The sequence below is a fragment of the Neophocaena asiaeorientalis genome, unplaced genomic scaffold (genome assembly GCF_003031525.2).
Source record: "Neophocaena asiaeorientalis asiaeorientalis breed wild unplaced genomic scaffold, Neophocaena_asiaeorientalis_V1.1 scaffold147, whole genome shotgun sequence".
NCBI lineage: Eukaryota > Metazoa > Chordata > Mammalia > Artiodactyla > Phocoenidae > Neophocaena > Neophocaena asiaeorientalis.
This window is the reverse complement of record NW_020173758.1, coordinates 2,881,429-2,900,314: the sequence shown is the minus strand read 5'-3', so window position 1 is coordinate 2,900,314 and position 18,886 is coordinate 2,881,429. Positions and strand designations below refer to the sequence as shown.

Below are 18,886 nucleotides of genomic sequence, written 5' to 3'. Positions count from 1 at the left end.
TTCCAAACAGAGTCCCATGAAAACCAAAAAGAATGAGAACAGAGCCCATAAAAAACGTATACTACATTTAAAAAAATTTCACTTATTTTTTTCAATAGCGCACCCTAGTTTTGTATAGGATTTGTGTGTTTGTGTGTGTGCTATAAAGGCATTAAAGGTGCAAGTACATATTTTTATGGACATATACTTCAAGAAAGCAAAATCTAACCTGGCAGCAATGAGAAATAATAAATTATTTGCCACTACATATAGTTTGAAACCTGTAAATTATGCTATTAGTAAGTCAAAGCTTTAGTAAAAAAATCTTATAAAAATTAGGGGTAAAAGATTTATCAATGTTAAGTACTGTTAGGCACTGAACTGTATTCTCCCAAAAGTGATATATGGAAGCTTTAATCCCTCAATGTGACTACCTGGAGGCAGGGCCTTTAAGGAGGTAATTTAGGTTAAATGAGGTCACATGGGTGAGGCCCTAATCCAATAAGACTGGTGTCCTTATAAGTACAGGAAGAGAAATCAGAGCCTCAGAGGCTGAGAAAAGGCTCAGAGGAAAGGCCATGTGAGGACATATGGAGAATGGAGCTGTCTGAAAGCCAGGAAGAAAGTCCTCACCAGAAACCAAATCTATTGGCACCTAACTACTGGCCTCCAGAACTATAAGAAAATAAATTTCTGTTGTTTTAGCCACTCAGTCTGTGGTATTTTGTTATGGCAGCCCAAACAGACTAATACAAGTATAGCAAAAATTAAAGTATCAGTTATCTAGTCCTTACATAAAACAAAACCAAAAATATCGTGAAACATTTGGTTAAATTCTACCTCAGGTACTTCTCAACTGTAATGATTGCGTATCCTTTCTTTACATGAGGGTAATGCCACCCACAGCTCACACAATGAGGAAGAAAATCAAACATTTAAGAATGCTTTGACAACTATGAAACAAAAACTGTAAAATGCTACTCGCAAAGTTTATAAAAACAATGGCAATGACTACACCCACCAGAGTACAGAAGTGTACACAAGCAGGGAAGAAGAAAAGATTTAATTAGCATCTATGACATCATCAGCACTTTTATATAACTTCCACTAAAGATGGATAATAGCTGGTAAGAAACACAGAATTTCAAACTTACTTCTGACTCCAAAGGCTAAAAGGTCTAGTTCATCATGTTCTTAGTTTGTGAGTCTCACTGGATATAATAGCAAAAATACACTAGTCTTTACCCCAAAAATGGCAAATTTCAGAATTAATAACGTGAGTACACCCAGTCTAAAGTACCATCATCGCCAAATCTCAACTAACAGAATTATAAGCTAAGAACATATTGCCTTTACAGTCAATCACACCATGAATATGCAGCTACATTCTAGATTTATGTGATTTGGCTTTGTGCATGAATTCAAACGAGATGTTAATTAAGTCATCAATTATTTATCTAATAGTATAAGTGTAACTTGTCTGAAGTACATTTTAAGATTTCAAAAAGGATTAACAGTGGGGCATTTGGTGTAAATTTTTCATTTTATAAGAACCTGGTATCTCTAAAATACATTTCCCATGTGACTCTTTACTAAGTTTAGTTAAATACTTGCAAATGACTTTAGAAGAATTAAAATAACACAGCGTTAATCAGGATTCCATGGACTATATGAACCGTTAACTTTGATTACAAGGAGTATCCAGGAATGAAAAACACTAAGGATCTTTAATATGTATGTCGTAATTCTTATGTGAAATTGTTATTGTAATTTTGAAGCCAAAACATTTCTTCCTTAGACTTCACACAAGGAATGGTTAAGAGGACAGCAGAAAAATACAAATATGTTCATCATGTACAACTATTCATGTTAAAATATGAAAATTAACATGACATTTTGAACCCTGGCCATTAATAAATGGCTTCTTACTAATATAAAGTTTATATTCACAGGTTTAGATTATATATTTGAAATCAGATTTAAAGATGTATAGATAACATATAATTTAATCTTACCCAGTTGTGATTGGTTTCCATCAGCCATCTGTATTAGAGCACTGTCTTTCTTGTTGTACAAAATCTTCACACGCTGCACATCTCCATAAACACCTTATTTTAGAGCCACAGAGAGGTAATCCAAAAATGGAATTAATTTTACGTGCAAGTCAGCTAAAGATTATCTTTCTGACATATTAATGAAACATTCAGACATCAACATGATCACTCATTCAAACTCATCATTCTCACAAATGAATAAAGAAGATCAAGATTTTGAACAGTGAATTTTGAAAAGAATAATCTCTGATAAACCCTCAAAGCTATGTGAATGATATTAAATTAAAGATCATGCAAAATAAATCAGCATGCATTAAAACAAATTTTGTGTCTATGGAGAGTTTTAAATAGCAAAGAAAAATAGCAAAAGATTTACTATTCAACTTTAAGCCAAAGTGCTAGCTACAAATAAGAATTAAGGTGAAACAAAAATCAAATCAATAATAAAAGTATAGTGCTAACAATAACATACCGAAGAGGGTAAACAGACTTTGGGGCGTAACCATCTTTAGAAGGAGAGAAGAGCAAGCAGCGTAAGACAAGAAGAGAGAAGAGTCGAGGAAGAGCGGAGATGAACAGATCATCCATAACGAAGGGTGGTTCCCGCAGAATGGTGAGGTGGTCATGGATCATGGTTCAAGGCGGTTAATTGGGGCAAGTTGGTCCGAGGAACATTTGTTCAAGCACAGAAGCATGAACACAGGGAATGGAGACAGGGGATGAAGACAAGGACAAGGAAAATAAAGGATAAGACAGGGAAGGGAATGGGCATTTGGGAAAAGACAAGGAAAGGGAAGGTGAACACACAGGGAAAAGGATGAAATGGGGAAGGGAAACAGCAATGCAGAAGAAAAAAATAAGGAATTGGGGAACAAAAAAAAAATAAAATATAGGTCAGTACATAGGAAATGCAGGATTTGGTCAGAAAATGATTGGTTTATGTACTGTACAAGAAAAACTGAGTAAAATGTAGTCATCCAAGACAAATATGGGTAAAGTACATCTATATCAAAGAGTAAATTACAGCATTTCATCTCAACATAGGGAAGGAAAGCATGCACAGGAACTTTAAACTTTGAACTTTAACTGCATAAGCATGGCTGGTTATGAAATGCAGGCAAAATTCTTAAGAGAAAAACAAAGGCACTCTGATTCAAACATTTTAGCATGCAGAACTGTGGATGACAATAGTACTAAATGATAAAATAGCTTAATGTTCATATTAACAGAGGCCAATTAAAAATGAAATATTCAAATTAGACATCATAAACTGATACATTGAGCTTCCCACATTTCATACCAGCTTCCATAGCAATCAAAATAAAATATACCAGACATAAAATGTACAACTAAAGAAAATAACTCAGCAATAAACTTTATTTAAGGGGGTGGGAGGGGTTCAGGGAGGGGTAAAGTTGAAAAATATTTTTAGAAGACAATGACTAATAACTGCAAAGAAAAAATTACTAAGAAAGACTGGAAGAGTGCCTCGTCAAGATCTTTGGAAGAACCTTCAAAGAAAAATGTATTAGAGTAGTTCACATAAAATAAGATTTAAAAAAATGCAATGACACATAAGCATGAAATGAACAAGCAAATAATTAGAAAAGGCAAAGAGCAAAATTGTTTTACAGTTACATCTGCAAATTAGATCACATTTGCCTTTTGAGAACAACAAAAAGATAAAAAGCCAAACTACAGTACTTCACCATATTTTTCTTAGGAAAAATAGGTAGTTAGGTTAAAAAAAAAATATATATATATATATATATAAAGAGATATGACTGTCTACGGAAATAAAGTATTACCCAAACAAGTACATAGATTTTATTCGGAAGTAGAAACACACAGAAAATACTTTGACTAATGAATGTACATAAAAAGAAAGGCAAGTGCAAAATGAAATAAACATGAAAAACTTTCACAAATGAAATGGAGTTAAAAAATAAACACTAGAAAATTATTTTACTAACCTCTTCATTTAAATTGCTAACCAACAGGACTGTATTGCCACCAGCTGAGACTCCAGGCATACCCACTCGGCCAGCAGCAGCTGCAGCAGCTGCTGCAGCAGCATTTGGAATAGCCAAAGGACTCAGAGCTCCTGGAACAGCTGCAACAGGAAGCCCTAATTTTAAAATAAAGCATATTTTACGAAACACACACAAGTCGTTTACAAAAACCAATTTAAGCACGATGGCTGCACGGCTTAGGGCTGATCGTTCCAAATGGTTCCTGAAAGTTAATGTTTATAACATTTAGAAAAATTAGTTGCTGATAAGTAGATAAAATTAATTGGTTTCAATGAAATCATTAAATATTAGAACTAAGGTACATACCTGTATTATGTTAAAAAAAATTAAATATACAACATTCCATTTCCTATGGAAAAGCAAACACAGCATAAAGAATATACCTCCAAGTCAGAGACTTGAAAAATTCACTTCCATGGTTCATAGTGAGGAGCCAAATCTAAAAAAAAATCATCTTCAACATAACAGTAACTCACTTTTTTATACAAGTGCTACCTTCTTTATAAGCGTGCTTGAAATTAGACAAATAATTACAGCTTACAAAACATATATAGTAAGTCCTTCATTTTTAGAGACAAAATCACCCTGAACATCATTATTTAATTAATTCAAGTGACCTAAAGAAAATCTTACCATAATCTGTTTTCCTTAATTCCACACTCAAATAGGTATAACACAAGTTTCTCAATTACAACACTTCCCCCGTAGAAAGAATGAGAAAAAGTATATCACACAAGCTTTCTCTTTCAATATTTTCCTATCCTTTACCTACCAGTTTTAACATTTCCTTATTTCTACTGTTCTACTTTCCAGTCTTACTGTTGTTCTGTCATCTTCAGGATTCTTCATTTATTCCACGGAATTCCCTTTGTCTCAGCATCTTTTATCCGTATTTCAATTATCAATAAACTTGGATTCCTTTCATCCCTTAAATTCTTACATACCAGCTTATTTCTCAATAAATATTAGTTTACTAAAGAAATGAGTTATATGTTCTTTTTTTTCCTCCTCATGATAAAGGCGACAAACATTCAACCTACATGAAGTTAATTCATGACATACCTGGGTAGAACTGGCCCTTAGTACTGCTGTCCCATAAGTTCATGTTTTATTTCTTCTTTTCTCTTTCCAGCTTCTTGTACATGTCATAAGGATGTGCTGTTACCTCTGGTTTCAGATGTTACTCTTTTAGCCAAGTTTGTTTATCTTTTTACTTTACAGAAACTATGACCTTTCATTGGCAGGGTGAACGGCTCTTGAAGACTGACAATTCTTAACTTCTTTAGTTTTTGACTTACAAAATTTTTCCCTCCCAATCTCCTTTTATCTTTTCTGAGTACCTCCCCCATCAGTAGAATGGTGTTTCTCACTTACATTCTTGCTCTGTATGAGTTTACTTTATAGTCCCCCACCACCACTCCACATACCATTTTTGGGGATTCCCTCCCCCCCATCTTTTTTTATTTCTCCACTTTTATTTTTTAGATTTTACTTTTTGTTTTGGAAATTTTCCAACATATACAAAAGTCGAGACTAGAATAATGAGCCCCATGTATCCACCACAATTGTTTACCAATTATTAACTCATGGCCAATCGTGTTGTGTCTACTCACAAATTTCATTTTTAAAGTAAATCCAGAAATAAGGATCTAATTTTAAAATAGAAACTTCTCACGTCTAATAATTACTCATGCATAATAGACTTTAGTGCCTTTTAGGATCCACCACTTTAACTGTTCTATGGTATTACTAACTTCTCAATGTTAAATATAATAGCTCTCATTACATTTGATAGGCTGTTTCCATTTAACATTCAATGGGTATCTTAAAATGCTGCCACTGTAAGATACATTCCTAATTCCTAGGTATGTACTCAGTCATTTTGATCTTGCATACTCTTATTAGACATGTAGTTAGATTCCAAAACTTATAGTTTTAAGTTACTTATCATTTGTCTTTCTCTGTTGATATTTCAAGAAAAATTACTAATTCATGAAACACATATAAAAAAACATCAATACATTTATCAGTCTAAACACAACAGTCTAAACACTTCATTTTTGCAGAAAACGGTTTCTTCTAAAATACATCTCTACCATGCCAATATACAATTAAACATCATAATACTTCACCAAAATATTCAATGATGAAAAATTTATTCAAAGAAACTTTAAGTCTGGGATTTGTAATGGAGATACCGTGGTAGCACAATATTATTTAAAACATCAAGACATCATGGAAAAATAATCACTGAGAATTAAAATAATTAACATTAATTAAAAAACGGTAATTAAGAATTAAGAGACTAGGCTAAAGCCCTTTTTAAAGTGTGAAAGACTTAAAAAAAAGAATGCCACGTTTTAATAAACAACATTACACTTTAGTAAAAATAAGACTTAATTTTCTTGTGAAAATATTCGTGAAATTTTGTGGCTCCAAGTAGATACAATTTATCTCCTTCTAGTAAGGAGATAATGGAAAGCTCAGCAAAATGTGGAATGTAAGCTATGAGGTCCCCACTGTTCTTGCTACTATCCAAATGCTACTTCATCATCTCCCTACTTCTCCACTTATTCTCACCATTCTGGGTCACTTGCTACTAAAGTCAAATGATCTATCCTCTTGCCAAATGTTCTTCCTTCATTTTAGGCAGCCCAGAGCATGATGCAAAAGTACTTCAAGAGATGAGGGCAGTCACTGTCCTTAGCACCACTAGCATGTATTTCTCTTCCACTATTTCTTCTCCTAGTCGGGTAACTTAGAAAAACTATTTCAGTCATCTTTCACAGTTCCAAATCACTAGAATAGTCTTGAGGTTTCTATTGGACTTTTAAAGCCTCTAAGGATAGTTTCCACCATTTCCTTCAGTATACTCTTCTCTAAAAAATTTTGTCAATAAGGTAATTTTTTTTTTTTTTGGTTTAATCTCAGTGTTGTCTGCTACACAAAAATATAAAAACCTACAAAGTATTTCATGATGTACTATTACAATGAATTCTGAAAAGGAATTCTGCACTGTATTTTTCATATTAATGTTAACTCCTAGCTGTGAGAGAAAATACATTTACTATCTTCCCTTTGTAAAAAAACATATAAAACACGTTATGCACACTGGCTCTAATGGATTACTTTTAGCTGTAGAAATTATTTTAATTTTAACGATTTACATCTTCAAGGCAGCAGGTATGCTGTAAAAAACACTATTTATGCATATTGAGATGGGGGATAAAAACGTGTTTTACTTTCAGTATTGTTGTAAGAATCAAATAACGTCAAAGAGCTTCATAAACTGCCACATGAAAAGGAAGGTGTCACAGGGATCCCCCTTCTATGTGAAATGATCTTCATCGGCTGGGCCACCCAGAATTTTATAAATTTCTTGTATTAGTTCTGACATATTACTGGCCCCTTCTCCCTGACACTGATGGCCACACTGCCATGTATGTACCTATCTATCTGATAGAGATTCAAAGTCCACAGGGATGAAGTGACTACAAATTATGCATCTATCTATCCCTCTATCCCTCAGGTCATATTTTGCTGAGGCACACAGACATCCCTAACCTTGTCCATTACAACTGAAGAATTAAACTGTTCTTGATAACTTATCTTAAATCATTTGCAAATTTTATCTATAATTTTTAATAAACTTACTTTAGAACAGTTTTAGATTTACAGAAAAATTAAAAATTCTCCAGTTCTTATAACCTGGGCACCCCTTTTCCCCCATTATTAATATCTTACTATAGCATGATATAGTTATATATCATGTATATTATAAATAGATATATTGTACTATCATAAAGTAGTATGATATATGTTCCAACTAATCAGCCAGTATTAATATGTTATTATTAATTAAGGTCCATAAAGTATTCAGATTTCTTTAATTTGCATCTAATGTCCTTTTTTTGTTTCAGGATGCCGTTATTAGATTTAGTCATACCTCCTTAGGCTCCTCTTGACTACGACAGTTTTATCCATGCTTTTTAGAGATGCAGAATTTGTTCTATCCTTTCATTTCCTATTCTGAAACATCGATCCAAAGTCAATTACATCATATCTTTTGGTCTTAAAAGTTCTTTCCCCTGTTTTGTTTCTTTTCCCTGTTCAAGACATCTGGTGGTTGTTATTCTCACATACGACTGAACAGAGGATTGGTGGTGGGACTTTGAGGCCTGTTATAATTCATGTAGTATAGGGTCCTGGGTGAGGGGGGCAGTTTTTACAATATTTTATTTCCTGATTTGAAAATAAAAATTTTACCTTTGACAAGAATGACAGCTGCTATTTTTTCCTCAAACAATCCATTCCTCCTCTTCCACCAAGCTTCCCTTCAATTTTTATTTTACCCTCTAGAACCCATTTTTCTTTTCTATCATTAACAATTGCATTTTATTCAATGTGTTCCTTAGAGAAAAATTTTAATTAAAAGCTTGCTTGGTCCTAATGAAACTTATAACCCTCTCAAAAAGTCATCTTTACCTCCCTAAACCCTTCCCCAAAGGAAAGTAAAGGGTGCATTATTCATCCCACTATCTCACCACCCAATGTTACTTTCAGACTGCTGTTCCACCATCACCAATTAGAATGTCTTTGAGGTCGTACCATGCCATCATTTCTTATCAAAACAGCCATTAGGTCACTGGGACATTTTCTCTCATTACATTAAGACTTTGGCACCTGGCTTTATTTCTTCCTTCTATCTCAGCTCTTGTCCTCATCCTGTGATCTGACACACTGGTCTCACTATTTCTTAAAAACTTCTACTTTGATGATTTTTACTGTATCAGTCTGTTTTACCAACTTCTTTTGCTACATCTTTGATTTTTTTTCTTTCTTTGCCATTCATTTCTAACATTACATCCCCTTTCCTGACTTCGTTCTTCCATCTTATAGATCCTCCTACTCCCATACCAGCCACTGAACCAACCCATTTTTAGCCTATATGATAACTTTCCCTTTCTGCTCTCCCTTGGCTAGACTATACTATGTCTAGAGCATTTTGGCTTGCTTGTTCCTAATCCATTAATGCTCTACAATGCCAGACTTGGATAAATCAAACCTTATATTTTGGATATGCTTTCATCTAGGTTTGTAAAATATTAGTGAAAACACACACACACACCCTACAACCCCAAACTGATTCCACATTTTATTTGATGTTAGCCGCATTTCCTATTCTATTTTCAAGAATTCCCTAAAAATCCACTAGACTTAAGTCCTGTACCCTATTCTCAACCTTGTTATGTTCAGCAAGTATCTTGTAAGACTGAGATCAGAATTCCCCCCAAATTTTCAATCAACTTCAAAAGTCCTCTCTCTTTCTTCATCTGTTCCCCTTTCTTCATAAAGATACAAATGGTGAGAAGAAAGAATATGGACTATGAAAAGCTGATGACTTTAGTTCTGGCTCCAGCTCTGCCCCTAAATCTCTCTGTGAGCTTGATAAAAAATTCCTTCCAGTTCTCATAATGGTCCTGAAAAGTATCTCTGTATTTCGTAGGCCCCAACATTTCCACTATATTCTTGATCCAATCTACTACAATCAGTTCTAGGACTTAAGCTAGCCTTCAAAACAAATACTAGCTAATATGAAGTTAGCATTCATTCTATGCCAGACACTGTGAAAAGTTCTCTGTATTAAAACATTTAATCCTCACACTAGCCTTAAAACATGGGGATTACTATCATTATATCCATGACAAATGTGAAAGCTGAGACAGTGAAGTTGAGCCAGCTTTTGAACTGAGGATGTCTGGATTTGGACCACATACTCTTAATGATTATGCATACTCCTTTACTGTAAACATTTCCTCTTGGGCCCTGATTTGCTCCTCAACTACCATCCCATTTCTCCTTCCTTCCTAAAGCACTTATTCAAAGAGTAGTAAGTACTTTCTTATCAAATTTACATTCCTAATCCATTATAATTTGATTTATACCCATTCTTACGAATAAGAATAAACTTTATGGTAACTACTAAACTGAATAGGCACTTCTAATTTAACCCTATTTATTTCATCCCTCAATCCCTTACTTCTTTACTTTCCCACAACATAAATGTGTAGTGCTTAAAGTTTCAATTTCAAGTCTTTAGCCCTCTTGCTCTTATACCTGAGAATCTTAAACCAAAGTTTTTTTTTTTTCTTTCAGTTTTACTGAGATATAATGGACATACAGCACTGTATAAATTTAAGGTGTACAGCATAATGATTTGACTTACATACACCATGAGATGATTATCACAATAAGTTTAGTGAACATCCATCATCTCATACAGATACAACATTAAAGAAATAGGAAAAAAATTTTTTCTCCTTGTGATGAGAACTCTTAGGATTTACTCTCCTAACAACCTTCTTATATAACATAGAGCAGTGTTCGTTATATGTACCATGTTACATTACATCCCTAGTACTTATTTATCTTATAACTGGAAGTTTGTACCTGTTGACCACCTTTATCCAATTTCTCCCCACCCCCAAGCCCTGTGTCTGGCAACTACTAATCTGATCTCTCTAAACCAAAACAACACTCCTCTGGCCTTTCAAATTCTCAACCCCACAGAACTCCTGCCTAAGTCCTAGGCTGAATCTAGGTGGACTCCTCCACAAGTTTAATTATTCATGAGTCATCATATTGTAAGGTGCCAAGTCCTATTACTTTTACATTTAATTTTTCCCATGTTTCTTTCTTTCCATTCTCACTTCTGTCCCTAGTTTAGATTCACAATTTTACCTTACTTAGACTAATAGTCTCCAGTATACTCCTTGGGATAGCATCAGTTCTAAGATCTTCTCTCAAACTAGTTCTTTCTAACATCACTGCCTCTCATGTTTTCCCAATTACCCTATGCCTCATTCACAACTGAATACTTGTCACTTCCTAAACATGCATGACATATTCTTCATCAATTTCTCATGCTGTGTTTTTTAAATCCTTTATTCTTATCCAAATCAAATGCCTTTGGCCCATAAAGCCCTTCCACTTTCTCCTTTGGATGATAAATTACTCACTTCATTATGCTCTAATACTACATTAAACTCTATTATATATTTCAGTTTGCCTCACATTAGAGATATTCAGGCGTATGCTGCCTCCACCAGAGTATAAACAAGATTACAAGCACAGAAACCTTGTAATTTTTCTGAGCCCCTACAGTACCCAGCACAGTGCTAAAATGACTGCTGAAAAATGCAATTAATGAATAAAGCAGGATGCCACTGAGGTGAGGTAGAATCCTTCTAGGAATGTGAAAAGCTCACAGCAATTAAGGAGGGTAAGAAAAATTCAGAAAGTGGGGCAAAAAGGAGAGGTAGATTCAGAGACAGAATACCATTTTTAAATTAAAATCAAGATTAACAGGAAAAAGAAAAAATATAGAAATTAAAAGGAAGAGAAATATGAAGTTAGGAGGAGCTCAGGAAAAAAAAACACTAAAATTTCCTGTATGTATCTATTGCTTTCTTGGTGCATCTTTAGAGACTGAAAAGTTCCTGCATAACTTTTACCTCCTTCAGATAGAGGCACATTTTATACTATGGTCACAAATGCATAGTGTTTCTTCTACTAATTGCAGAGGTAGCAGTAATATACTTTAGAAGGCTTTACTTTGTCTTAGCCATACCACATACATAACTGTCAACTCTTAAAAATTTTACAAGATTAAATCTACAGTATGATTTAATTTAAATCTGTCTTCTACATCCAAAGGCTGAAGTTGATTACCACTGAATCAATTTCTGTTGTTTAGCTGTTTAGCTTTAAAAATATGAACACCAGGATAAATATAAGGTTTTCAAATGTGTGACAGGGTATCATGGAAAAGGAGGAGGTAAACGTAGGATTAATAAAAGAAATTTCTTAAAGCTACAGCTGGAAACAATAGAATGGATGACCATAACAAATCAGTTTAGGACTATAAAATCAACCATTAAGAACTCTGAATGAAAATGTGTACCCTGGATAGTTAAAAAGCAGCCTATGAATAACATTTTAGTCCTACAGTTGTAAGCTTGTTCCATTTGAGAAGGCTGGTAAATAAGTAAATATGAACTGATGTAATAATGTATTTCTCCTAATGTTTATGGCCCACTATACCTCCAAAGTATGAAGTATGCAATTACCACCAACTATTTCCTTTGCTGAGAAGACAAAAAAATTTTCAGAGTTAAAACATATTAATTCAAATATTATATAAAATGTACTTGGAGTTAAATAAATTCTTTAAAGCTTATTGCTTCAAGTTAATTCATGATTCACAAGTAAAAATGTAATCCAAATTTTAAAATGAACAAGTCTACCCCAGCTCTTGCAACTCCCTCTTTAAAAGAGACATTTTAAAGACAGAAAGTGGTTAAGACTCTGTGCTCCCAATGCAGGGGGCCTGGGTTTGATCCCTGGTCAGGGAACTTAGAGCCCGCAGGCCACAACTAAGACTCGACACAGCCAAATAAATATTTTTTTAAAATGAATAAATAAATATGAATACACAAGAACACGTGATCTTAAAAAAAAAATAAAAAGATGACACTATAAGGAAATAAATAGCCAGACCAATCCAGATTGTGGCATTTTCTTAAAGAATATAACTAGGTTTCCACAATAAGTCAATGGAACTGAGAGTTGGGGCAGAGGGAGAGGACTTCAACAGAGTAATAGACATTCAGGAGACATAATTACCAAATGCCATGTGTGGCCCCTGAGAAGATCCTATTCTGAACAAATCAATGCTTAAAAAACATTTTTTGAGACAACTGGGGAAATGCAAGATTGACTGGGTATTCAGCAACATTAAGAAATCATCATCAATTTTGATAGGTATGATAATCAGGTTTTAATCAATTTTGATCAGGTACGCTTGGTAAGAAAATGTCATTATTTTAGAGAAATTATGGTAATGTTTGAGATGACTTGATGTTAAGGATTTGCCTCAAAATACAACAGAAAAAATGAACAGATAAAACAAGTGTGGGAACTAGTGAATTGAGATAATGGATATGATAACTGAAGTCTCTGATAATAAAAACTTAAAAAAAAACACCATGTAAATCACTTATTCAAAAGTAACAAAAACAAAAGCTTTCAGAAGTCATTTAAAAATAAATTTTAAAATATTAAGTTTAAAGTAAGTTTTAAAAAATATTTTAAAAACAAGTTTACTTGTTAATTTTATGCATCATAAACACATAGAAAAGAAAACCAAATTCAATTTAACAGCTAAACAGTATCAGTGGAATTGTACCAATACCAAGACAGATTTACATGGCATGAATAAAGGAAAGTATCAGAATACTGGCTCAATAGGTATAAAGTATGTTTTTATGAGAACACTAATAACTTTGCTAAAAAACTAAAATAAAGCACCTAAAAAATTACAAACTTTCCCCTATAGCAGTAATTCTCAACTCCCACTACATCTTGGAATCTTAAAAAATTAGAAACCCACTAATCATTAGGGATTCTCAGTCTAGGGTAAGGCCTGGTAATTTTGATGTGCAGGAAAGTTTGAGAAAAACTGATCTATAAGAACTACATATTTACCCTTATGAATAAATGGTTGTTATATCTGTTCTCAATTATCAACTATTTTCACCTCAAAAGATATCCTATACAAAGTTTGCTTTGCTTTTCTGTTAAAACCATATGATGAGAACGGCTGCTACTTATTAACTCAAAATACACAGAAGGCTCTAAAGTATTCTTTGTACATATTATCTGCATTAATTTTTAAAATGTAGACAACATGATCATGAAAAATTAATTACTTCTAGAAGTTTTTCTAAAAGTGACCACCCCTTAATAAATTAACTACACTTCTTAAACATGATAAAATCATTATAATGACATCTCAATTTATAATCTCAAGGATTTTTGATCACCTTGTTCTCTGATGTAGAATATGTGAATAACTAATAGTCTGCCAAGTTTGTGATTATGTATTTAAATGTCAGATTTCTAACTAATTAAAAAGCCCTCAGTCTCCATTCTTGAATAAATCACATTTTTGGAGACACTGTGGTCCCTAGCACTAAAAAAAAGAAGCCGAGAATGCTAGTCTTAAAAAATTACTGTGTAAAATAAACCAATTAAAATTTATAATACGGATTCCAAATCAATTAAATTTAGTCAAGTGCTTAGATATAATATAAAAATCATACAAAGTAAAGTGAATCCCCCTAAATATTTAGCAGAAAAGAATTATCACCTAGTATCTGTGTTCTTACAGAATCTTTGAAATAAAAGGATACCGAGCAATTATTTCATTTTGCACAAGTACTGTTTGAGGAAGACTCAAGCAGGAAATGGATCCTATCAATATTAGTTTGTTGTACTCTGAAGTCACCTGACTTACTAAATATCACTAGAAGCAAATAAACAGAGAAAAAAATTTAGTCACCATTCCAGAAGGCATGACCTCACTAACATAACAGTGTATGTCACTATTAAGAGTGTCTGATGACTACTTTAAAAAGCAAAACAGTAAGTGGTTCCTCATAAAGATAACGGTACCCACCAAAGGTGTGGGGGGTAAAAAAAAGCCACCTTAATGTCCTGTAAATGGAAACGTTTGGATTGTGATGAATTATTTTAAAATATTTTTCCGTAACTAGCCAGTCTAAAATATAAGTATAAAGTTGAATGCTTAGTTCATACCAAATATGAACATAATACCCTTAATATACATTTTACGTTTTGTACATCCTAATAGAAAGAATCCAGACAACCAATTCAGAGACTTGTAAGTACCTAATAAGCAATGAAAAATTATAAACTAGTTCATAAAATAATAACATAATAAGCTGGTAGAGGAAAAAGTACAATAGCCAGCCTCATATACAATTCATGTTAGTTTAAATTAATATCACCATTCTAGAAAGAAATCTGCAACAAGATTCAGAAGGCTTTAACATTTTCTTTGACCCAATGATTCTTGTTCTAGGAATCTAGTCTAAGTAAATAAGAGACAAAAAAGTTATGTACAGGTGTTTGTCACAGCACCATTTATACTAATGAAAAGTATGAAAGTAGACTAAATGTCCAACATACTTCCAAAAGTATTATATATCCACTAGAATGTTATGAAGCTAATTATCAATTTTCAAAAAAAATCTCAGTAGAATAATTCAAATAAAACAGTGTGATTTTAATTTTGTACAAATATGTATTTACATAGAAAATAAGAAAAAAATCAAAATATAAGTTATCTCATAAATTCCATTATTTGATTTTTAAAACTTATAACTCACCCATTTTCAAAAACTATCTGCAGACATTTAAAATAAAAAAACCCAGTTATAAGATGTAAAACCATTAAAACAGGTAAACGATGAAGTCGTTTGGTAAAGGAAGGTGAATTCACATAGTTTCACCACAAAATATTTTCCTTGTTCTTATCAGGCAGAGCACAGAAACAAAAATACAGACATACCTTGGAGATATTGCAGCTTTGGTTCCAGACCACCACAATAAAGCAAGTATTGCAATAAAGTGAGTCACACAAATTTTATCATTTTCCTGTGCATACAAAAGCTATGTTTACAGTATACTGTAGTCTATTAAGTGTGTAAACATCATGTCTAAAAAAAATGTATATACCTTAATTACAAAATACTTTATTGCTAAAAAATGCTAACCATCATCTGACAATGCAGGGTTGCCACAAACCTTCAATTTGTTTTTAAAAAACAAAAACAAAACATTATCTGTGAAGCACAATGAAACGAGATATGCCAGCATATTATATTAAAATATTCAAGACAGAGCTGAAGAAGACACCAAATTTATTTACTAAGAACTGAGCAACTTTACTCATAATCTTTTAATGCAAAAATGTAGAACACTTGAAAAATGATAAAAGCACTGAATAAGACAGAAGTTAGTTATGGTGTAACTTTATAATCTTTTATGAGACTTATTATTACTTTTAAAAAATTCCATCAAAGCCATGAGATTACAAGGAAAACGATGACGAATTCCCTCTAACCATGACTCCACCCAGAATCAAAAACACATACAAACTCATCTAACTACACCCAAATAAGCAAACACACATAGCTTTTAGGGTCCAAGAAAGTGATTACTACGGTCATATGTTTGACACTAGCTGAAGTTTCTTGGTATTTTACCCTTGTTTCTTTAATGAGTTGCATGTAATATTTTTTTTTTTTTTTGCATGTAATATTTTAAACTTCTTAGAAACTACTATAAAAAATCTTGTTGTCATCTTCTACTTTGGTTATTTTAAGGGTTAAATTATGTATCTGCTAATGACTTGCAGAATGCCTATGACATAGAAACTATTCAGTAAATGCTGATTTTTGTCTTTTCTATAAAATAATTTCTATCAGTTAAAAAAATTTAAGAATTCACAGTAACAATTACAAGCAAAGGCCATGTATCACTCATTACTGTCTCACTCTTGACTTTAAAAAATGGTACACCATAGTCAATATTATCTACTTACAAGCCAAGTTGAGGGAATAAAGCCTTAAATTAGCCCCACACAGTGACAGGGATTCTCTCAAGAAAGAATGTTACCAACCTAAAGAATCTATTATGGTCATGATAAACTGCTATGACTTGTGCTAGATGTATTAGACAACTAGAATAAAGGGTCAGTTTTGTCTAAAATTACCAGAATTAATTTCACATATCAAATGCTTCTCTTGTGCATTAGTGTGTCTCAGTTCATAGATGTATCACTTATATTACATATTTATAAATGGATAACACATGCTATATATTCACAGTAAGTAAATATCTATTTCCAAAAATTACTTCATTATAATGCTTTTTCTTTTTTAATTGATAAACATAAACTAAACTGTAAGAACTAGTTTGTGACTCATCAATCTTGGGTTCCATATGTATAGAAACAACTGATTTAATGATAATCTTACAAACTTCAGAAACCAAGAATTTCCTGAATACATCAAATAAAACTAAAATTTCATCTTAAATTATAAATCACTTATTTTACTTACAAAATAACATTTTCCTTTATTTTTTCTTCATCTTGACTCTGTCAACTATTAGTTGCAAATTTGTGTTTTGTTTTGTTTTTGATTAGGTGGGTCAAATCCATTGTAGAATGAGGTGAAATGATTAAGACAAAATGCAAATACTGATAAATAGCAAAATAAATTTTATATAAAATTCTTTCTAGTTAAAATTGTTTAAAAGAGAGAGTATAATATGCTTTGAAAAAATTCTATACACCTACTCCCATTATATGTTGCATCTGTTAACTTTTCATTGTCTGTGCAGTGCTAAACTGAAACAATTAGACTGGCCCTAAAGAATATGCATAAGGGGTCCTAGACAGCATGACTTCAATTTAAAGTGTAAACATTTTATTAAGAACTCAACAGTATTTCTTCATTAGAGCTTTTCCTCTTCTATTCTGGGAGAGAAGATGAGAGTGGTGAAAAAGAATATAACTGATATAATTTTCATTATACTTATGAACTTAGGGTTTTCTTCCAACAGCATACATATGCTTTCTTACCTGATGCGGGGAGAAACCTAACATAATTTCTTAAATTCCAAAATGGGAGATTCATTATACTTACTGGAGTTTAACAGGCACTTTCCCATTTGGCAAAATGGGAGAAAAGTGGTATAGACAATAAAAATCATACCTAAGAGAGATGTCTCCTTGGCAAATGCTGCAGCAATAGCTGGGTCCAATGCAGGTTGTCCATCCCCAGATGGAAGATCAGGTCGAGTATAATCCCTACTTTTATCATTGTTGTATTTTACATTCAAATTCACAAGTTTAGAAAAATCAATCCTTAGGGTACAGCAAGCATTATAAATATTCTGACCATCTAGGGCCTGTAAAAGTGAACAAAATATATCAGCAATCTTAAGAAATAAAAATTAGAAAAAGTATGACTTTGACAATAAAACTCAACGATGAAAAACTGCACATAAAAGTCACCAGGAAAGGGATCAAATTCCATACCCTGTTCTTTACTATTCCAACCAATATATATTGGTTTCCACAAATACTATCTTCTTTAAATAGAAAAGTGTTATCTAAATCTAAAATGTAACCAGTTAAACATATGTGCTAATACTTTTAATTTTAAAAACCTGCAAATATTTTAATTTAAAAAAATTAACAAGGGTCACAAATATAGTCAGTGCTGCCAAAGTAGTACCATAATAGTCTGCACAATACTTTAAAGTTAATTTTATTATACACGTATCTTTTGCTGTATGGTAACACTTATAAAAATTGGTATAGGTATAAGGTAACTTCTGTTTGATGCCACATTAAATGAGGTGCCTCAAGACAACTAAATATCACTATGATGCATAATAGCAACTACCATGAAATGAGCAAAAACTCTTGGGTTGGCCAATAAGTTCATTTGGGTTTTCCATAACATCTTAAGGAAAACCCCAACAAACATTTTGGCCAATCCAATATTATCTTCCTTAACCTAGGTTGTTCAACCTGAATCAGAATAACTTGCTGAATAAACAAATTCAATGTCATCCCAGGAAAGTTCTGGAATAGAAGGAGTACACCTCTAGAGTTGAAAGGTCATCTTGAACAAGTTATTTAACCTTTCTGAATCTCAAAATCTTTCTGAACCTGGAAAACAGATACGACGATGGCTGCCATGTTTCTTTGCAGGGTTATTATGAGGATTAGATAAAAGATCACATGTGTAAAAGCACATATGTATATTTTACACATATGTAAAATATATGAATTATAAAAGGACTGTGCTGCTGTTATGATTATTATGTTTTTTTCTGTTCCTATATAATCACCAATGCTACTCCAGCTGGATGGAAACC

At 32.7% G+C, this 18,886-nt stretch overlaps 1 protein-coding gene across 4 annotated transcripts in view; it reads right to left on the bottom strand.

The window, feature by feature from the left end:
* The window catches only part of PTBP2 (polypyrimidine tract binding protein 2), an 84,682-nt gene that overhangs the window by 10,448 nt on the left and 55,348 nt on the right, over positions 1-18,886 (bottom strand). For 2 of the 4 annotated variants that reach the window (XM_024751215.1, XM_024751216.1), the window contains exons 8-11: positions 17,713-17,908; positions 4,007-4,146; positions 2,506-2,539; positions 1,995-2,087 (exon numbers count right to left, since the gene is read on the bottom strand). In XM_024751215.1, the coding sequence (XP_024606983.1) occupies positions 1,995-2,087; positions 2,506-2,539; positions 4,007-4,146; positions 17,713-17,908 (463 nt within the window). Of the gene's footprint in view, positions 1-1,994; positions 2,088-2,505; positions 2,540-4,006; positions 4,162-17,712; positions 17,909-18,886 lie in introns of all 4 variants that reach the window. The other 2 variants (XM_024751213.1, XM_024751214.1) reach the window with 1 other exon arrangement.